The sequence below is a fragment of the Zingiber officinale genome, unplaced genomic scaffold (assembly GCF_018446385.1).
Source record: "Zingiber officinale cultivar Zhangliang unplaced genomic scaffold, Zo_v1.1 ctg126, whole genome shotgun sequence".
Classification (NCBI taxonomy): Eukaryota; Viridiplantae; Streptophyta; class Magnoliopsida; order Zingiberales; family Zingiberaceae; genus Zingiber; species Zingiber officinale.
The window spans coordinates 60,855-83,431 of record NW_024589822.1 but is presented as its reverse complement, the minus strand read 5'-3'; the positions used below and the strand labels follow the sequence as shown (position 1 = coordinate 83,431).

General features: G+C 35.2%; 1 protein-coding gene and 1 long non-coding RNA gene across 6 annotated transcripts; both read right to left on the bottom strand.

Annotated features, from left to right (window-relative positions):
- Window positions 1–312: 312 nt before the first annotated feature.
- On the bottom strand, window positions 313–2,339 carry LOC122035940. Its single transcript, XR_006127286.1, has 4 exons — window positions 1,189–2,339; window positions 958–1,037; window positions 714–832; window positions 313–622 (listed from the first exon to the last, which is right to left on the bottom strand). It is a non-coding gene; the product is annotated as an uncharacterized LOC122035940 (long non-coding RNA).
- Window positions 2,340–3,197: 858 nt separating this feature from the next.
- LOC122035922 (myosin-1-like) lies at window positions 3,198–22,131 on the bottom strand. Of its 5 annotated transcripts, none has more exons than XR_006127279.1 (26): window positions 21,310–22,131; window positions 21,022–21,123; window positions 20,801–20,944; window positions 20,552–20,702; window positions 20,418–20,445; window positions 20,129–20,294; window positions 19,931–19,994; window positions 19,813–19,826; window positions 19,645–19,729; window positions 19,424–19,527; window positions 19,174–19,312; window positions 17,995–18,113; window positions 17,755–17,907; window positions 17,583–17,672; window positions 15,505–15,582; window positions 13,731–13,889; window positions 13,237–13,437; window positions 10,810–11,015; window positions 10,586–10,721; window positions 9,496–9,625; window positions 8,585–8,731; window positions 8,382–8,500; window positions 7,293–7,481; window positions 6,466–6,925; window positions 4,580–4,735; window positions 3,875–4,494 (listed from the first exon to the last, which is right to left on the bottom strand). XR_006127279.1 is itself a non-coding variant. In XM_042595082.1 (25 exons), exons 1-24 carry the CDS (start codon window positions 21,787–21,789, stop codon window positions 6,467–6,469), a joined length of 3,663 nt encoding a protein of 1,220 aa, XP_042451016.1. In that variant the 5' UTR covers window positions 21,790–22,131; the 3' UTR covers window positions 3,198–3,591; window position 6,466. The 5 variants fall into 5 exon arrangements, 1 of the variants encoding a protein (XP_042451016.1); XR_006127278.1 differs by having other exon boundaries at window positions 4,580–4,731; XR_006127280.1 differs by having other exon boundaries at window positions 4,580–4,636.
- Window positions 22,132–22,577: the final 446 nt, after the last annotated feature.

Genomic DNA, 22,577 nt, shown 5'->3' with positions numbered 1-22,577 from the left:
CTCTCTTTTTTTACTTCTTCCTTTCTATTTTATCTTCTCTATTTTTCTAAAAAACAATGATCTTTCAAGAATTGTAAGTTATTCCTTTATCGTTTCATGAATTTTTAAAAATTACTCCTAATCAAAAATCCTGGCTACGCCCCTGCATAAGGTCATATTGCACCACATAACTTGCTTACCTAGTACAAAAAAACAATATTAGAAGGTTGCATATGCATAATGAACTGAAGATTAGAAGTGGCATGGAAACTAAGACAACCACTCATGGATTATGATGGTTCAAAGAAGTTGATTATTCTCTTCCTAATTTGAGCAACTATTAATCGGCAACACTACAAACCAAAATGTATTCAAGTGTACACAGCAATTTTAAGATCACATCCATGATGTGATCATAAAATGTATTCCAAGTGTACATACCAAAATGAAATCTGATATTGATGGAAGGTCACAAGATGAAGCAACACTACATGGCCGAAGGTTCAATGAACTGGTCAAGTGGCAGGGATGGATGTTTACTTCACATCACTCTGCCAACTCTTTTCTTCTCATCCACCTCACTAAACAATTCGCCATCAAGCTTTTTTTTTTGGGTCCAAGTATGATCAAATGGCCCCCCTTCCTACAAAGGCAGTAGTAACCTTTGCTCATAGTCCCCTACAAGCTTTTTAATTATTGAGTGAGCTAGAAATTGGAATCACTTTTTGAGGTACCTGAAAGGGATGCGGCAGATCTTTCGTTTTCCATCATCGCCTCCTATAGAAAGTGAAGTACGGACCAACAGGCCAAATTGTGGGATGAATTTTTCTTCTTCTAAGTTTGCCTTGTATTGCTTCTCGTGCGGATTAAATTTAAAGCAAAGTAATAAAATATGTGTCAATTAATAAAAAATATATTATAAATTAAATTTCATATAGAGTGAATGAAATATCGTAAAAGGATAAGCGTGTAGCATACAAATTTATTGTCCATCATGTGGCTGAAAAATCTTTAGCTCAGTACTGTGCAGGAGAAGATGGAATTGACGGCAAAGCTGCCTTTCAGAAAAAGAAACACACTTATTTTATAGCATTTGAATGTTTTGCAAATGAACAAAAGATACGATATCAAAACAATTAAAAAAAAAAGTTTGCATGGTCCAACAACAATTTCTTGGCTTAAAACTGCTTGAACGAAAATATAATATACCTGAAACTTGCAACTCTTAATGGATGATCCAAGAAATACAGCTTAGTGGTTGACGGCCCCTTTTATAAAGATGCATCAAGCACACATTCAGAGAGTGAAAGGACACCACTAATCAGAAATGAGACAAACGAACACCCTTTTCCACATTGAATCCAGACATAGTGCTGCTGTATGCAATAAAAATGCAAGAAATACTTATGTGAACAGTTTACAAATACAAAATACTCAAAATAGACATATTCCTGAGAAAATATTGACAATTCTGGCATGAAATAGAAAGTAATATATAAAAAAGTCAGTCCAATGCATGAACTCTTGTCATGCGAGGTTCCAGAAAAGAATTCATTATACGTAACTTTACCTTATTTTTTACAAGAGACTGTTTCCAAGATTCAAATTTGTGATATCACAAAGCAACAATTTTACCGTTGCACCAAAGCTCCCCCTGATCTTAAAAAATTATTCTATTTTAGAAAATGATATTGTTGATATTTAGAATTCACAGCATAATCATCTGGTCTCAATTTACCAAAATCTTGGCCGCTTAACATTCGGACAAAAGCCACCAAAAATCTTCCTTTCCATTTACAAAGACACAGTCTAAATGAAGGCAAGAAAATGATCCATAGTCAGAAGTGAAAAGGACCTTTTAGGTCGATAAATATAATTTTATTAAACTTGATTTCTTGCTTAAAAGTTCATTTCACAAGAATAAAATCATATTTCCAACATTTAGCAGCTTAGAGGGCATCTAACAAAGACAAATATAGCACACTTCATGATCTTTTTAAACAAAAATGGGCATCCACTAGGAAACTAATAAACATTGAATGTACAAATAGTTGACACGCAATCCACCAAAAAACATGATTAAAGGAATATATGAACACATGTGACCAGACAATAGTTACATGCCCTATATTCACTATGTTCAGTTGCGGAACTTTTGGAAGCAGTTGTCAGCTTTCATATTCTGGTTGAAGATACACTTATTAAGGTAAGTTACTTCACTGATAGTGCCATTTTACAAAACAAGTGTCCTAATCTGTCATTGAAACATAGATGGAAGCAATTGATTCCATCAGGAACAGAAAAATCACACTTAAATAAAGGATGAGCGTCAGATTCAATTTCAGAAGCACAAATGCCAAAAAGGTTAATCATAACAATTTGACGCTGTATGCAATAAAAATGCAAGAAATACTTATGTGAACAGTTTACAAATACAAAATACTCAAAATAGACATATTCCTGAGAAAATATTGACAATTCTGGCATGAAATAGAAAGTAATATATAAAAAAGTCAGTCCAATGCATGAACTCTTGTCATGCGAGGTTCCAGAAAAGAATTCATTATACGTAACTTTACCTTATTTTTTACAAGAGACTGTTTCCAAGATTCAAATTTGTGATATCACAAAGCAACAATTTTACCGTTGCACCAAAGCTCCCCCTGATCTTAAAAAATTATTCTATTTTAGAAAATGATATTGTTGATATTTAGAATTCACAGCATAATCATCTGGTCTCAATTTACCAAAATCTTGGCCGCTTAACATTCGGACAAAAGCCACCAAAAATCTTCCTTTCCATTTACAAAGACACAGTCTAAATGAAGGCAAGAAAATGATCCATAGTCAGAAGTGAAAAGGACCTTTTAGGTCGATAAATATAATTTTATTAAACTTGATTTCTTGCTTAAAAGTTCATTTCACAAGAATAAAATCATATTTCCAACATTTAGCAGCTTAGAGGGCATCTAACAAAGACAAATATAGCACACTTCATGATCTTTTTAAACAAAAATGGGCATCCACTAGGAAACTAATAAACATTGAATGTACAAATAGTTGACACGCAATCCACCAAAAAACATGATTAAAGGAATATATGAACACATGTGACCAGACAATAGTTACATGCCCTATATTCACTATGTTCAGTTGCGGAACTTTTGGAAGCAGTTGTCAGCTTTCATATTCTGGTTGAAGATACACTTATTAAGGTAAGTTACTTCACTGATAGTGCCATTTTACAAAACAAGTGTCCTAATCTGTCATTGAAACATAGATGGAAGCAATTGATTCCATCAGGAACAGAAAAATCACACTTAAATAAAGGATGAGCGTCAGATTCAATTTCAGAAGCACAAATGCCAAAAAGGTTAATCATAACAATTTGACGCTTAGAACTTCTTGCGTATTGAATATTAAGCAGACTGACTACCTCGCTAGTTACACAACAGATGTAGCACAGTGCTGTCTTTCTTCTATGACAGCAAAATCATTCCTTGCAAAGATAGTCATTATTAGACAACCATTTAGAGAAACTGAGTCATCTGGATCAATGATTTTACGGGCTTCCAGATGAGACAAATAGATGATGTAGAATAGAAGGCCTCCCTACAAAAATCATGTCGTAATTCTAAGCTTACATGAGATAATGTGGCATAAGTAAGATCCTGCACATCAAAGTTTACCAAACTTACATGGAAACCTGATATTCAAGATTAGATTAAGTGGCAGACAATGCAAAAATAACCTCTTTAACTGAAATATTTACAATCTAAAAACATTGAGAAGGAAAACCAAGTGTTAACAGAATGCCAAACAAACCAAAAGAATCTCTTGTCCAAAATGAAATTACTAATTGAGATTGTCGTACATAATGCAAATTCAACAAATATATTCAAGCACAATAATTTTCTTTGATAAAACATCTATCATATCGTTGTTCATATTACAGAACTGCTATAAATGACAGTTGACTCAAATATCAGACCAATGAAACAACATTCAATACAAAATGCAGATGATACCATTTTAAATATATACATGTGATACAAACTGTAGCAAGAAAATTAGTTATGTAGCTCTTTCATAGCAACAACAGCCACTGGATCAAAGTCAATTTCCTGGCCTTTGGGCAACCTATCAAAAACTGAAGCTTGTCCTCGTTTTGACATCAAGAATGCTATCTTCCAGTACACAAATGCTTGCCAACTTCCAAGTTTTCGTTCTCTGTAAAAGTTGCACAAAACCTTCTTGTTCCAACATAACACACTGGTAACTAATTACATTTTTTAAGTTATTAGTTATTGTGATGGTCTGAGCACTTTGAATAGCTGGTGTCATTGCCATCACCGTTTACATTAACCATTACATCATGGATATCTTAAGTTTCAACTTGTTTTTGTCATGATCATTTCCTTGTTGCTTTGGCCCCTTCACTTATTGTTGGTTGTCCTACCTTGAACTAATCCAACATACTTGTGTTCTTGAAGTTCTTGATGCTTTTGCCTTTCCCTAATAGTATTGACAATGTTAAGACAATGACTAGCAAAGTATGAATGGTACATTCTTCAATTAAAAGTGATGCACTACAACTAACCTTAATCAACACTCTCTAGACTTCTGTTGCTTCAAATATCTTGGCCACCAAATTCCACTGAACCCAACTTGCATTTTTAAAAAGATGACAGGAAGAAGTTGATCTTCAAAGATTTGATTCTATTCTTCATGTGATTTTTTTCAATGTTACACCTACCTTGCCATAATTTGTGATACAATAGAATTTAAGTTCCCAGGCAAAATTCATAGAAATTGTATGTGATAACACATATTGAATAGATCTCTCATTTGAGTAAGTTGTGACATGTTAGTATCAGACCCAACTTAATCCTACACAAGATGAGAGTTTGAAAATAACTACTTGTTGATAGCAAAACTAACATCAGCCTGACATGTTGTCACCTGTGTCAGTCAGATTTGGATGTATCTGACACAAGTGTAAATCCTGACACAGGCTATTTCTAAAATTTCTGACGTGTGATCAATAGAAATATTGTACCCACTCAGAGTGTCAATATCCGAGTGTTGATATCTGACATGAACATGACAGACAATTAAAGAGTCAAAGTAACAAAGGTTGACAGCTATGTCTCAGTTAGGGTGGCAAGTTGGACTTCAATTTTTGAAGTGAGCATTAAACCATATGTATGAGAGAATCTAATTTTCGAGTTGTGGGCCAGTGAAAGAGATTGATACCTTGAGATGGTGAATCATCAACTATTATCAACTTGGATTTAAGCATTTGGGACAAGTAGTTAGACCTAACAAGTTAACAAATCAATTTTCTCATTTGGTCAACGTGCAAATTGTGACATTACATATATGATCACAAAGAACCATCAATAAATAGATGAGAAGCATGCCTTGTGACCTGATTACAAGAATTATCTAACCCTCTAATTACTTTGTCCATTGTTTAAGCAAGTCAGCAATGCTTCTGCACTGATTCAACCATACTTTATATCAGTACTTGAATTATGAATTTTCAACCTACTTCTTCATGAATATTCAACCACCATAGAAGAAAGTATTTATAAGAAATTTGAATATTGCAAGCCACTTTAGTATGGAATGCAAGAAAAGATCTATTCTTCAGTTATTCTCACCCATAAAGATCAATTCAAATCATACATCTCAACTATAAGAAAACTCTACCACAACTCCGATACCCTACGCACCCACGGTGCACACCTGCCTTGGGCGATGAGGGGGCAGCGCCCACGTGGGCCACTAGGGGGGCCACAACACATGGGTACGCCCCCTCAATCGCCCACAGTGTGTGTGCAGCCTAGCAAGCGTGTGGGAGGTGCGCACCATCATGCATAAGAAGGTAAATAGGGTATATATATATATATATATATAGGGATGTTATGCAGCACACCTTATGGTGCACACCCCATGAGCACCTAGTGTATTTTTTTTTTAATTTCTTTAGCTTAAATACTATACCCTTCTAAAAAAATGTCAAAAAAAAATACACTAGATGTTCACGGGTTGTGCACCATAAGATGTGCAACATAACAAAATCCTATATATAAACTCTAAAAAAAATTCAAAAAAAAAAAAAAACACTAGATGTTCACGGGCTGTGCAACATAACAAAATCCTATATATATATATATAGTGTGAGTGAGAAAGCAATGTAAAATTCCTATGATGTTTATAATAGTTGATTCATGATACATATAGATCTTCTATTCCATCTTTAACAACACTGATCTAAGGGTGAAAATAGGCAACTCCCCCCTAATCAGGAAAATAAAAAAAGGCTACTTAACAGCACAGGGCCTGACTACAACATTGCAACAGCATTAACTTCTTCAGATATTATCAAAATGTGAAACTTGAGCAAAAACAGTATTCATGGTCATATAAAGCATGCTTGGGATAGATATAACAGAAATAAGCATTGCTGGGAGTAATCACCTTATCTTGTGCTTATTACGCTCCACCATTTTTTGGATGCCTTTTCTTCTGGATGACCATACTTTTGAAGCAATGCCTTTGTCTCTCGCAGGCGCAATTTGTAAGCCTTTTTCCAGCTAGAAAACCGCGCCTTTAACTTTTGCAGTTCGTCAACAGGATTCACTTTAGAACTTGCTTGCCCTACCTTCACTTTGGCAATGGATCCAGCATCATCCTCAAATGTCTGCCGATGTTTCTCAAACTCCTTTACAAGATGAATAACCGCTATATTTCTGTAATCAATGTTCCTTGCTATTTCACCATCTAAAATGTGTTTAGTAGGAGTTTCTTCAGGTGTTTGATCACTGAAAGATGTATCTTCTGACTCATAGCTGTGGTTAATTGGGTACATATCCAACCGATCAGATTGGCTTGTCATATCATCAGGAAGGAGGCTCCTTCGTGCAGTGGCTAAACTTAACTGTAGTGTAAAAAATTCATTAGGCATTTAAAGCAGTATAATTCCTTCAGTTGCTAATGTAAGGATTAACTTAATGATGCCACAAATTATTCACATTGAAAAATAGATCACAAAGAAAACTCTAAACAAAGTTCAAGGGTTCTTTATGTTAAATTTTACATCCATTGGAAAGAAAGAATAAAGTAAATGGAAATTTGTCCTAAGCTTCAAGCAATCACACACTGGAACATGAAATTACAAATCGGAATTAACCATAGTAAATTATGCTCTAATCTTAACTAAATGCTAAAATGTATTCAAGTATGATCTAAGAAGTACATCAAAGAAGTGGAACAAAAACCATGTCTACTCTATCTTATAAATTCACCTGCAAATTACATAGCTGTTTCTGCCATGTCTGCTCCATTGACTTCATTTTTAGTTCATATTGCAACCATGTTGACTCATATTGTTTAAGTCTTTGCTGCAATATAGCATTTTCCTCTTCCTTTTTTCTCAATGCTGCCTCTGCCATCAGGGCCCTCTTGTGAAGTTCATTGGTATTTGTAAGGTGAACCTGATGAAGCTGAATGGTTACATCCTACTATTTTGGAGCATGATATCTTTAGCTATTAATTAGAAAAACGAAAATAAATTTCTACATGATAAAATTTGCTTTTAACAAAGCACATGAAAAATTCTTGCTTCTATCAAACTCAATACATCATTGTAGCCATATAATTTCATTTTTAGTTACAGTATTTTTTTTCTAATATTAATTGCAAATGTGATTCATGCAATGCTTTCGGTTCAAAGAGAGTTTTTGTACTAAGAATATAAATAAATAAAATGGTTTGCAAAAAATAGAATGCATGAGGATCTAAAGATGCAAAAATAATACAAACACATGAACAGTTCCAAGTAGGCATTCAAAACACCAAATTCTCCTCCAGATTTTATTTATGCTAGTTCCTGTAAGCCTGTAACTCCATGTCACACAGAATTAGGAATTCAGACATACTAGTCCGCAATTTTTATTTGGAAGATGATAATACTATATGATGTAGCAATTGAATCCTAAGAGATATCCATTCTATAACAAGATACTAGCAAATGCTCAGTCAGTTCACAGCTTCAGTAACTTCTATGGCATAAAGCATTAAGCAATACACTCATTATCCAGTATCACTGAATAAATACATAAACAAAAATGAAGGTTATACAAAGGTTATCGAGTAGGCAAACCTATGTCCTGAAACTGACATTTGATTTGAACATGACTCCAATCATTTTCTTAAGAACCATACCACAAAGAAGATTATTTTTGAGAAATTTCCAAAATACTGCCCGACAAGAAGCTCAAAGTAGATAAATTATGTTGAACTACAATAAACAAACCTTCTAAGTACTGCACATATACTGATGTTTGATATACAAAGAGGGCTTATCTTCTTAAGCACAAATATTAAGTAGATACCTCAACTGGTCGAGGAAGATTCATTTCTGAAGTTTCCTTTACTAGCACATGATTTTGTTTTGGCATTTCCTGAATATGCCAGCCAGCAAAATTCTTTCTTGCCAACCAACCACGAATAACTGCAGAGACAATTCAAAAGAGTTGAAGCCCAAAAGGAACTGGAAAATGACTAAATTGATGGTTGCAAGATTTAGCTAGCTTACGAGATTGCAAAAGAACAATGCTCTTCTGCTGGTAGCCAAATCTCCTCTTAGCAATTCGTCGTCTCACATGCTTTTGGATAAGAATAGCCACACTCCATCTCCTTGCCAAAACATCAAAATTGTGTCTTGCTTTTTGACCACGAATAACTATTTAAGTTAAAATTAGTCAAAATAATAAGGTATAGGAAGGATCCAAAAAACTGATACTGGTTTCTTAACAGAAGATGACATGTACAAGAAGAATAAAAGAATATTTGTCCAGCTAAATGAAGCATTTCTCCTTTATCAACAGGTCAAAATAATAGAGCTAGTTAAAATCAATGGCATTTGATGAAAGAAGCCTAGCTTAATGTAACGACCCGGCCCTCTTGGCCCATTTGGCGACCCTCGGGTCGTCGACCGTCGGCCCTTATGTCGTCGGCCCATTTGACGACCTCTCATGTCGTCGACCGACGACCCTTTGGCAGTGCCGTTACTCACTAGGACTTTCCACCCCTGGTAGTGGATTTTTGCCTCCGCCAGGATTCGAACTCTAAACCTCCAGGCTTAAGTATTAGAGTTTATGAATCCTGGTAACCAAGTGAATCCTGGGGGAGGCAAAAATCCACTGACCAGGGGTGGAAAGTCCTAGTGAGTAACGGCACGGCCAAGGGTCGTCGGTCGACGACATGAGAGGTCGCCAAATGGGCCGACGACATAAGGGCCGACGGTCGACGACCCGAGGGTCGCCAAATGGGCCGCCAAATGGGCCAAGAGGGTCGGGTCGTTACACTTAAGCATGCTAGTAGAAGCATTCTTCCTAGTTCAGACTAGATTTTGCCTCAATTAAATATATATTTATAAAAGGTTAGAAAAGATTAAAAGATGCATAGCATGTGATGGCTAGCCCAAGATGCATATAGAAGCATTACATGATTGTATCGTAGTTGCTCCGCTCATCATTTCTCTATAACACCTATGGGCTTGAAAACAACGGAAGTTCTTTTGAACCTTAACAACCCCCCGTAAAACTTGATTTCGAGCTTCTTCCAGTGTAGCAATCTGAATACAAACCAAAGAGTGTTGAAAAACATAAATAACATCTCAAAGTCATATTATATAGGCATAGGATACATATGATTATTTATATTGCATTATTCCTTTTCATAGTAACTGACAAATGATTTTAACCAAACTTCCATACAGGAAACAGAACATGATTAATCGATACCCCATGCACTTTATTGTTTATAACACAATCTTTCTAGCGTCTATTACGAGATTAATGACAGTTGCAGGACTAGCAGGCTAAGAAAGAAATTAGCAACTGTAGCAACATTTATGTATAAGGAATAGCAGTGTTTTACAAATAAAAAAAAAGGGCAGCCCGGTGCACAAAGCTCCTGCCATGCGGGGTCCCGGGGAATGATCCATTGTACGCAGCCTTACCCTACTTTTTGCAAGAGATTGTTTCCAAGATTCGAACCCATGACCTTTTGATCACATGGCAACAACTTTACGGTTGCGCCAAGGCTCCCCTTCAGCAGTGTTTTACAAATAAAGCACAAATTTGACAATTCAAAATATATTGACTATATACTATGACATTACAAGTTCTTAGAGTTTTATTTTTTTTCTGGACTCAGTCCTACTGATTGGTAACCTAGTCATTAGTAGTCAGATATGGTAGGTGCTGAATTTTTTGGCTCATAGCTGACCTGATTTACAATCAATTTCTCAAACAATTCAGCAATAGATCAATTTAATTATAAATTTAATCTCCGTCTATGCCACATGATTGTACATATCTTAGTTGGTGGACCTTTGAACTTCCCTTTCCTCAAAAGTAGGAATCAAAATGAATAAATTAAGCTCCAAAAGTGGACCTTGAGGACAAATAAAAGCAGAGAAAAACTTTAATGAAAGAATATCGATGTGAACGACAAATGTACAAAATAACCAAAGCAGAAATTCCATTGCATTGAAGGGAGAAATGTGAAAGAATAAAGAAAAACAAACTACCTGTCCTGTTCGGAAAAATAACTTTGTGTAGCCCACTCTATACATCTCAGGTGCCACATTGAATTGTTGTAGTATGGCAACTGCTAAACTGAGTGAATCATGAGGCTTTGAATTTCCTATGAGAAGAAACCCATACCTACAGAGAAAATATGTATATAAGTCATAAGAAGTTATCATCCAGCCAAACTATTGCTGCTTTACCCAATTAAAAAAAAAAAGCACACCGTTCAACAAATAGTTGATGTTTTATACGAGTTGGATAGCCTGATCTGGATATCCGGACAACTTCAAGAACACCACACCATCTTAGCTGTTGTAAGACAAGATCATGCTGGTACAAGCCTGCGAGTTGCTTGCTATTTGGCTTGATACATCGTATAAAATGTGGAGTAGTACTTTCTAACCTTTGCATCAACTTGAAAAGTTGTCCCTACAAACATGTTGCAACATATGACAGTATCAGTTTGCAATCAAATTTATATCAAAAAGTCCAACCATTAGATTTGACTATGATGAACATATACAATACAAAGATACAGACTCACTTGTTTTGCAAATATGTGAAAATACAATTTCTATTTATTCTTGAAAATGCCAGCGTTGATAAAAAAATAATTTAATGTTAGGCACCAAAATCACAATGCAACAGTTGTAACTTACAAGTCCTAGCAACATTAGAACATTTATCTCTCTTGGTGATTATGATTGAAATTATTAATGAGCCATAAACATCACAACAATACAGAGGTTTGACAATTATTCTTGTTTCTCAGAAGTATAAAAGTTTAATCTCATAAAGAAAGTTTAAAGGAATAGAAGTGCAGAAAATAGCTTATCTGCACAGATCCACTAAAATAAATGTTGGAAGGAACTATTGTATAAGAAAAGCTTTTTAGTAAGATATTGAAGGAAGCATACATCAATGGAGATATCCTATGAATTTCAAGTGTCAAAGAGGGCCCTAAAATATGTGCCTAGGGGAGTAACAGAGAAATCTCATTCCACATTAAAGTTCTCATCTTGTTAAAGGCACATGTAAGGGACTCCTAGTAACACAAATATTTAGGAAGGATAGAATAGAATGTGTTACCAGTGGAAAGGCCATTTTGCAAAAGAAAATTTAGTCATGCAAGACATCTTCCTAGAAACTCAAAATTAGTGACAGAAGTGCTCAGCAAGTATAGGACTGCAAACCAACCGAATCGCAAACAAACTAGGGAAAAGCATATCTACATTTGTTTGAAACGCCAAATGAACAAGATCAAATAATTTGTTTAGCTTGGATAACCAAACATATTTAAGCTGGGCTCAATGAAACACCTTAAATATGTATATTAGCTTTGTTTATATTTGTTTATTACTACCTCCATTGCATCTATACTTGACACAGACAACCAAATATGCACGAGCACTCTCGTACTACGGACAAGCTTGTATTATCTTTGAATTTGCAAAATTTTATTTTAGAGTTTCAGCTATTCTCCCCCACCCCCTAGTCATATCAAAACATACTCAAGCCTCTTCAAGACTGGTCATTGATCCTAACAATTACAATACTTCCCTTTTAGTTTAATGGAGGCGTGTGATCATACAAGACCCTAGAAGCTCCACTCCCTTTCAAGCACCCATTCTATATATGATTAATTATTTTAATCAAAATCTGAGTTAGATTATTAGTGTCAACTGCCCTAAACACTAACATTATATATATATATATATATATATATAGGTTTATTTAAATATTTAATTATATTATTTTCTTATTTATAAAACACATACTAAATTTTATATAAAATGTATTAATTGAGAACAAAATAATCTACATAATCTTTTCTTTTATCAAGTTAATTACTACCAGTGTAGTTTTAAGACATAATGTAACTGCTTAGAATCCAAATCATTTTATATTCTTTTAAGATGAATCCACGCAAAATGAAGCTAAGTTTCACATATTGATTTGAGTTTGAGCATGATTATAAAATGAGATTCTCTCTAGTTAAGCTAAGTAAAAGCTTGCTCGAGCTCCTTAAGAGTTCATTAAGCTGTCTAGAAAAAGAGCTTGATAGAATAGTATCGAGCATAAATGTTGATTACTTAATATAGTTGTCACCAAGTTAATTACTAACAGTGTAGTTTTAAGACAATGTAACTGCTTAGAATCCAAATCATTTTATATTCTTTTAAGATGTATCCATGCATAATGAAGCTATGTTTCACTTATTGGTTTGAGTTTGAGAATGATTATAAAATGAGATTCTCTCTAGTTAAGTTCAGTAAACGCTTGCTCGAGCTCCTTAGGAGTTCATTAAGCTGTCTAGAAAAAGATCTTGATAGAATAGTACCGAGCATAAATGTTGATTACTTAATATGGTTGTCACCAAGTTAATTACTACCAGTGTAGTTTTAAGACATAATGTAACTGCTTAGAATCCAAATCATTTTATATTCTTTTAAGATGTATCCACGCATAATGAAGATAAGTTTCACTTATTGATTTGAGTTTGAGTATGATTATAAGATGAGATTCTCTCTAGTTAAGCTCAGTAAAGGCTTGCTTGAGCTCCTTAAGAGTTCAGTAAGCTGTCTAGAAAAAGACCTTGACAGAATAGTATAGAGCATAAATGTTGATTACTTAATATGGTTGTCACTACCTTAAATTTCGCCACAACACTTAGCTTCCGTAGATCAACACTACCTAGTTGTCGAAACGGGCTTTGATCCTTCTCAGACTGCAGTGTGTTGTAGAGAAATGATTTGGGAAGCAGGTGAGCACAGGAAACAAGAAGCTGGACTAAATCTGTATGCAATGTATCTCTGTTCTTCTCCAAGAACCCATTTGAATCATATGAAACCTGTTGCCATTTCAATTGTCAAATGGAGGAATTTGGAGAACAAATGAGTAATTTACTGATTAAGTGAAAGAATGATGCTATCTAAATAAACAGCAAGAAGTGTGTTAAGGAAATGAGATTTCTGTAATCAAACTGTGTGCTGATCAAACAACAAAAATAAAATCAAGCTGAAAAGTTCTTTTAATCCACCCATACAATTAAGAGGTCCACAAAGAAGAAAATCCCTTTGTTAAAACTCAGCAACAAACAGAAATCAGATACCAGCAAAGCCAAAAAACAGTGAAGTTTCTGACCTCTCCAGCATAATGGGAAATTCTAAAAGCACCTCCTCTTTCCCCCTTAAAGCAGTTGTCACCAGTCAAGTGCTGCATGAGCTTGTTAGCAAAAGTTAGATCTGATGCTTTAGGAAAAGTAGACTCTTCGTCCAAAAGGGATATTAGCCCTAAAGGTTTCTGCAATGATAAGGTAAACAGCAGTAATACTCTGACCTGTTATTATGCTGATCATGAAGTGAAAAGTTCATATGATAAATTGAGAAAATAAGAAACGGAAAAAGAAAAATCAAATAAGCATGAAATTAGCTTAGAAAGGATGGTAAGTTGCAGAAACTACAGGGAAAAGACATTCTGTTACTCAGAGTACAGTCAATAAATCACGGAAATAGGAACTTTAACATTGTGAGTTCTGATTAATGCCAAGTCATGAATGAGCCTTCTAAGAGGCCAAAATGTTCCCATAGCTAAAAACTGGCATTGAGCTGACAGTTAGTAGCTCTAATGGTAAGCCAGCTAGATCCATAAAAGTTCAACAGTTCGAATTAGTATAATACTATAATGAAATTGTTGTAAAGGATTTAACCTTGCCATTCTTGCCCCGAAAGGAGTAAGTTTAACATCCAATGTAGTGCGGGTACACACCTCATGGTCAAGACCAAAAAAAACTTGTCGTCGACAGGAATCCTGCCATGAGGTTGCTTAGTGAGCATGATATTTCTCTTACTTCTGCTTTGAGCCCAAAAGTATGAAACTTGAGGATATCATCACTAAGCCATAATACACACGCACCCAACCCAATGCCTATTCAAGATCTTGGCACTGCCTATTACAGTAAAGTAACACATACTAGAGACATGACAGCAACTAAGCAAGCTTGCACCAGTTTTTTAGGTGAATTAACAAACTTGCACCAATTTTTTTTTAGTGTGAATTAAACAAAGTTGCACCAGTTAAGTGAAGAATACAAACCAATCCACATGTAGCACATTTAAGATTTAGTCTGTCAGAAAAAAAAAAAAAACTAAACAAAGTAAGACAGTTCTATTTTGCTATCTTTGTGTTAAAGGTAATGGGACAGAATGCTAAAAGAATGGAGAGCAAATTGTAGTAACCATACCAGGTGATGTCCAGCACTCCAATTCAGAACACCTAAGCTAACTAATCTAAGAAACTGTGTACTGCACTTCTGGTAAATAGATGGGAGGATGAGCTCCTGTTTTCATAGGCATACCTAAAGAATTGGCTAAAATGGCAAATACCCCAAACAAAATAATGAATCCACATTCCACAAGTGTAATATCAGGTGAATTTGCTAACATAAAACCTCCCTAAATACAGAAATATACATGGGCTGACTATCCAAGACACATAAACAAGATATTGTAAACATCTTGCGGCTCATAACCAAATATATTCCTTTCCCTTCAAGACCATCCAAAAAAGGTATGGAACTCATTCACCAAATCAAAAGTAGTTTGGAAGTACTAACAAATGTGTAATGATAATACTTGAACATTAAATATTGGTGCACCAAGGATACTAGCACATGAATTTTAATTTCTTTATTAAGATTAAATGATAGACTTGCCACATGAGTCATGAGAATAAGGAGCATAACCATACTCCACCATAAATCCAATTTTCAACACATCCAAAAATTAATATAGAATATTATTTAGGAATAAGAATGTTTAGATTATATTTATATAATTCAGTCGACCAATTAAGTTAACATGATATTGCTCTAATGAGACTTCTAAAGGTATCAGCAGTCAAAAAAGACCAGCCAAACCTTTTCAAAGAGATTGAGGCAATCAGTATTATCCACAAATTCAACTTTGTCCCAGTCAATTCCATCTTGGGCATATTCCTATAAAATTAGAAATGCATAATAATAAGATAAACCAGATATAAACAAATAAAAAAGAAAACAAATAAGGTGCACTGCAATAAAGTTCCATAAGAAAGAAACCCAGTAAAACACAAGGCCCTTCACATGTTGGATTCAACTTTGATTAATGTGAGATGCAAGGATTTGAGAGACAAATTCCTTGGCATGTTTCCAAGGGTGCAGGGAACATCACACTTACTAATGGGATGGAACTACATTGATTTGAACTACATACCTATTGAGTGGGTCTGTGACTTTTAGGATTTTATGTGATTGAATGTCAACCTGGTCAGGTTTTCTGCCTGCCCTATCAGGTATTCTATCAACTCGACTTGATGCTCTTCCAATTTGATATAGTGTTTGAATGTAATTTGGCATATATGTAATCAATTTTGCATCCACATACTTGAGCAAATTTTTATGCCTGTAGTCAATTCCTTGGTTTATAAAAGAAAATCTATCAGTGTGTGAGATATATGTTGTAGCCAGTCACATAATATTATCTCTTTGTGCTACTATGACGTATGATATCTTATCAAACAACTTATAATTATTTCACTTGTTGATTTTGCTTGCATATCATTATTCTACTTTCTCTTCTTCAAATTTTTGTGTCTCACTTCTTCTAGCATTAAAGAACGAAGGTGTTTGATTCCTAACTAATAACAACAATAACAACAATAACCAAGTCTTATTCCACTAGATAGAGTATAACTCGCAATTCTACGTCATTGAGCTTTATCCCCTACTATATCATCATTTATATTTAAATAAATTTTATCTTATTTTATTATTGCTAATCAAGTCTTCTTTGGTCTTCCTCTTTCTCGTTTGATGTGCACATTTGTCATAGTTAATTCCTAACTAACAACAAATTCATAATATATGGATATAAAAGTAAAATGCCATATACATGTACAAAAAAATGCCCCATGTTAACATCTCCTACAACTTTTTAAATTCTTTAACATTGATGATAATTTCAGAATTCTCATCATTGTTATCGTCAAAACATATTTATCTCAGCACCTTAAGATTGGATACATGATGCCTTTCATATTGTATGCATGCTCTAATTTAAATGTAATAGATCTAGGTGATATCATTGTAACAAAGCCATCTAATGTCAATATTTCATAATGCATCCATGATCTAATCCAAGGTTGTGTTTCCTACAAAGAAGAAAATGTGAAAAAAAATAAAATGGCGGAAAGATTTACCTAACAATCCTCATCCTAAATTTCCTTTAGAAGGAATGGGGAGAGGGAGGAACAGACTATGGAGATCTTTCCCCGATTGGGGATTTTAACCAAAATTGTTTTGCCAAATTTGTGCAGAAGTATTGTTCACATGCAACGTCCGCTTTGTATTTATGTTTTTTATGCTTTCAATAAACAAATGCTAAAATTTAAGTTCCACTCTCTTTCCTTCCCTCCAAGTAAACAGTTGAAAAAAGAAACTCACTTCTTTCCTTCCTCCAAGGAAATGCAAACAAGGGAAATATTTCCCTTCTTTCCTATGATTTTTTCCCTCCCTACTTTCCTTCCATGACTGTTTTCACCTCATGGTGATTCCTGCATCATGTCTCTCTTTCCTTCAAACTCCTCAGTTCAGGAGACATAATTTTCTTAATTGGATATTGAGTTTTTGCACAAAAAGTGAGATGTCAAACAAAAAAAAAACCATCATATACTTTAGATAAAATAATAACTGATTCCAGGAATTGAAACCAACCTTATGAAATCATATCTACTCAACCCCTTCAAAGAAAAATGAAGTCATTGCCACTACTTTATAGCAAACAACTTCTATTGACACAGCAAAACAAAAAAAAAAAAAAAAATTAACAAAAAAATTCAGTGGTAATACTAATGAGATTCAAGCAATCAAGGATAATCATGATGATGATGTCTTTGCATGATGCCTTTGCATGTATATATCTAAGGGAGAGAGAAAAAATCAAGAAGGTAGGATCTTGCCTCCTGTTCAAGTTTAAATAGGTGGCGATTGAAGTGTTGTTGTAGCTTCTCATTACAATAATTTATGCAAAACTGTTCAAAACCGTTTTTCTACAAGAGTAAAATGTCAGTCTAATAAACAAGAAACATTCAATAAAGCAATATTTAATTGAAAGCACCGGTAGATCAATACATGAAAAGATTCAAATCCGAAAATATCCAAAATGCTAATGGATTGTCCAGCGTAGCATTTTCCTACTTCAAGTGATGTGTTAATTTGTTCGACAAGCCAGTCAAATAAGCTAGAATACATTGTTTTTGCCAATGCATCCCGGGTGTCAATTGCCTGCAACAGTAGAGACATAATTTAGCCAAAAGGGATGTACAACATCATCTTAGTGGAGCACCATTGAGCAAATAATTCCAATTGTACCTGCTGTAATGTAAGCTTTTGGATAATATTATCATTGCCAGCTTGGATTTTACGAGTTGATAAAGCTAGCATTAAATCAGGTATTTCACAATCCATCAACTTTGCTGCATTAGCTACTCCTGCAAATGGCACAGGAGAGAATGAACATTATTCTTTGCAGCATGGAGAACAGGCAATCTCATCAGAGGAAGGAAGAACAACGGAGCTGGATAGGCTCCAATACCAAGTTGAGAAACTTGATATTATATTCTATACAAATGGGATTAAAAATCATTTATTTATAGATCTAAAGATGACTATTCCCATTCAAAGTCCTGCTATATAGCCCAATGCCTAACTTGCATCCAGCTAAATTATCTAATAATTTGGTTGAATTGTAACTTCTCAAACAAAGGTGCAGTACTAGCATGGTTATTTACATCATCATTGTCATATTTGTCCCAACTATTTAAGGTGGGCTATGTGAATATCATTGATCCATTTAGAACTACATCACCAGTACCATTCAAATTAATTTAATCGCTATTTTATTACCCAACTAAAGATTCTATTAGTCTAAAATCTTTTATACCTTCCCCTCTAATGGATACAACTCAGGTAACTAAAGGATCTACTAGTTGCCTTTGAACATGTCCACGCCATCTATTTTTTGTAATTTGATCATTTCTTAGAACTATTCAGGTTTTAAGTTAAGTTATAAGCAGGGATTCTGATTCCCAATGAGAACAAAAGCATGAAACTATTTGGTGTCATGCTGGCTTGCAAATACTGGTGTTCGTCGGCAACAAATAACACAAAGAACCCTGCACACTGCTGAACCCTAACAGCATCAAAAAGGGAACCAGGTGGAGGAATAGAAACTTATTTGAAAGTTTACAGTTAAATCACCATCAAAAAACTGTTGGAAGCCTCTGCCAAAGATCTCAGCCTCCTGGCATGGTGTCTCAGCTGGGTCATCATCTTGGTGTGGAAGTGGAAATAGACATCACATCCAATATGGATTGGTGGTATGAGATTTAAAACCATGCTTGCTGTAGTAGTATATTTTATTGTAGCTATTCTAGTAACCATGCATATGCATCTTACATTTTATGAGCAAGCATGCATGAGGAAACACCAAGGAGTTTATAACAAGAAAAAGCAATGGTAAGTTGGAATAGCCATGTATAAATAGTGTACCTTCACCAAGGACCACTTCAACATGGTTTTCATTATCTACCACTGAGAAGCAAATATTACCCAGCCATAATACTGCAGTAAGTGTAGAGAAGAGATGCTTTTGATTTTGCTTAGATATTTGAATGACATCCAAGGCTTCCTGGAGAAAATTAGTCAGTTACATGATTATCATGCTGAAAACAATTAAAGAATTTCATCAAAAATAATCCAAGGAGCATAACATGCTTTTGAGTGATCAGTTAAAATTTACCATTAATTTGTGAAATCTCTGAGCATCATCAACATAGTCTATGGTCAAGCAGTTACTTTGCTTCAAATATTCATATTCATCAGCAGTTCTTAGATTCAACTCCTCTGCATATTACAATTGAATTTCAAGAGATGTGTGGCATAGTATAATATTCCTTAAAGCTAGAAAGTTATCATGTATCTGGGAAGTAAGGTCATATATGAAATTGACTAAATGAATACCTTTGAGACTCGGAGGAGCTCCAGCACAAAGTTGATAGAAAACATGATATGATCTTTCACCTGTTGGTCTCTGAACTACCCTTGACTAGAGGAAAAAAAGTTATAAGCCATTAAGTACTAATTTGCTACAATGTATTAGAGAATTGCCTTATACTGTAAAATAAATACCTTTTCAAGTAAAACTTCCATGTGCAAATTGTTTGAGAATACGAGATGTGAAAATGTCAGTTGCAAGGGGAAAATCTAATATAAGAAGCAGTAAAAAGGTACCAATAACATTTCTTACAAGTTTGAATTTTAGCACCACCAATTTTTCCAGCAGTACTGAAATTTATTTCAATAAGTTTCCCCTGCGACATAAAACAGTGTATATGCAAACAATTGTCAAGATGATAGATACACGTTGGCAAGGCTAGCAGGATAGGAAAAAAAACATATTGATCATGCAAATACAATAAACTGCTCTAGCCATTGGCCAACTCACAAATCTGCTTGAGTTATCATTTCTTGAAGTTTTTGCATTTCCAAATGCTTCCAGTATCGAGTTACTCTGCAAAACCTCATCCTCTATGCCACAACCACCCCCGAGATCTGCAAGATACAGCATTGCGAATTTTGCAGTCTCAGTTTTACCGGCACCACTTTCACCACTGCAATTCAAGATGCAACATAACCACTCAAGAGATGCTAATAATGAATGACACAAATTATCAAGCTGGAAATTTGTAGATGGATCAAAAGCTTCACATAATTGCTATGGAGAATGAAATCACCTTATTATAATAGATTGATTTACACCATCTGCAGAATAAACAATTAGGATTTATCAATTGCTCCAGAAATTCAATGCAACACAAACATATTTACCTAATAAGAGATCAAAATTGTCATCAAGATGCAGGCCTACCTCTCCTCATTTCATTAAAAGCAGAATCTGCTATTGCAAAGACATGTGGGCTCTCTGTGAGCTTCTGCTTGTATGCTGTAATATAATCTTTTCCATAAAAGGGTACCTCTTTAAATGGATTGATTGCAACCAAAACAGGTCCTGCTTTAGTCTGGATAGAGGGAAATAAAATTCAAATAACTAGTGAAGGTGAAAAAAGTGGGGAAAAAAAGTTAAGACTAAGTTTCATATCTTGAAAAGCATGCTTACATAAACACTATCACAAGAGTAGCGGTATCTAAGATTGTGGAGAACTGATGGTTCATTCAAATAACTAAGCTGTATAAGATCATCAACACCATCAAGGATATGAGGGTTGGCGGGTAAGAGATCTTCACCAGTAACCAAAAGAACCTGATTATGGACCAGTAATTAATTACCAGATATTGCCTGTAATTATACAGAAGAGAAGTACAGATTTAGGTTTTTACATTTCCATCAGATAACAAGATTTTCACATTGTCCCCTGAAACTGTTTGAATGTGACCTAGCTCCCACTTCGCTTCCTGAGTCCAGCACCAAACTTGCATATTCTAAAAGGTGGAACGGGAAAATCTTATGTAATATGTTTGAAAATTATTTAAAAGAATAAAGAATACCGAAATTGAACGGAATAGAGTAAGAATTAAGAACCATCAAACATTTATCGCCAACAGGTACTCTTAGAAACAAGTAAACCAGAGTGTCTGGCGATGATATTTTGAGAAACTATAAATTACCTTCTTCACGGCACATTCACTAGTGTCACTCTTCCCCAACTTCTTGTTCCGTGGGATGGATGATGGCAGTGCTACAGAAGAAGGCCTTGAATCATTCACCTCCACCTTTTTTCCGTGGTTCTCTAGCTTCGTCATCATGACATAGGGAGACTCTTCTGGACGCTCAAGCCTCCGCAGTTTCTTACTATCAAATACACCACTCCTAAACACCGCCTCTTTATCACCCCTTCGCATTTTCTCTTCATTCTCAAAATCCCGTTTGACGTGACCCCTTAAAATTTCCTCAGATGCACTTTGTCCGACTTTAAGATTGACAGCCACGGACCTTTTTGAAGTAGGAAGGCGCCCTCTCGCGGTGGGACGGACAGGCAAAGCAGGTGGAAGATCTTTTGGCTGCTCCTCCTTCATCCTGATGGAATCCAGCATCACCTCAAGGGAACTTCGAACGATCGAAGGAGATGTAGCCGCCGCTGACAACATGATTTGAAACGCCTCAAAATGAACAGCTACTACCTAAAAACCAGCTTTCTCCGGTTATTTCAGTCTTTCCATGACTTCCCGCAGTACGAACCTGACATCGATCCCGGCCAAAACTCCTAACGCTGGAAACTAGTTTCAGCCATACACTGTCCGAGAAAAAGCTGCAACGTTGAAGGAAGTTCAAAACACGAAGCAGGGAAGCGGAGGTTGTTGTCTGATTCCAAATTCCAGAGTGCCTCAGAGGAAGAGACGATGGGAACAAGCAGCGCTCGCTTCGAAAGAGAAGCAACTAGGGTTTGCTTCGCCGGGAACTCGATTCAAAATTTCGCACAGGAATCCGTATCCGTCGCTGTTTCTCTTCGCTTTGCGCTAATAAAATAGTAGAAAACGACAAGGGCCAACTCGAGAGACAAATAAGTCCTCCAACATTGAAATAATTACGACTGCACGGCGTTCGGTGAGAGTGAAGATGGTCGATGGACTGTGGGGCAAATTTGTCAGTTCGCATTGAAGTGAACGGAATTGTCTTCGCGTTCGGTAGGTTACGGTTATCCGCGAAGGGTTGAGGACGGAGCTACGGGCTACAGCGTCATGAGAACGGACGAACATAACGGCCATTGGACCAAAAAAGATTCCCGTTATATTAAATTCATTTAAATAAATCAATAAATATTCATATTTATGAATTTAAATAGATACAATTACGAGTGCCTATAATTTTAAATAAATCTCGATTTAATCTAAATTTGATTAGTGGATATAATTGGATCTTGATTATGATATAAATG

What these genes read in the sequence shown, in the direction of transcription:
- LOC122035922 (XM_042595082.1), bottom strand. Translation starts at nt 21,789, where the DNA reads ATGTTGTCAGCGGCGGCTACATCTCCTTCGATCGTTCGAAGTTCCCTT. An exon ending in GTGAATGTGCCGTGAAGAAG is followed by an intron (nt 21,124 to 21,309) that starts GTAATTTATAGT and finishes TCCACCTTTTAG; the next exon opens with AATATGCAAGTTTGGTGCTG. An exon ending in TTTCCCATTATGCTGGAGAG is followed by an intron (nt 13,438 to 13,730) that starts GTCAGAAACTTC and finishes AAATGGCAACAG; the next exon opens with GTTTCATATGATTCAAATGG.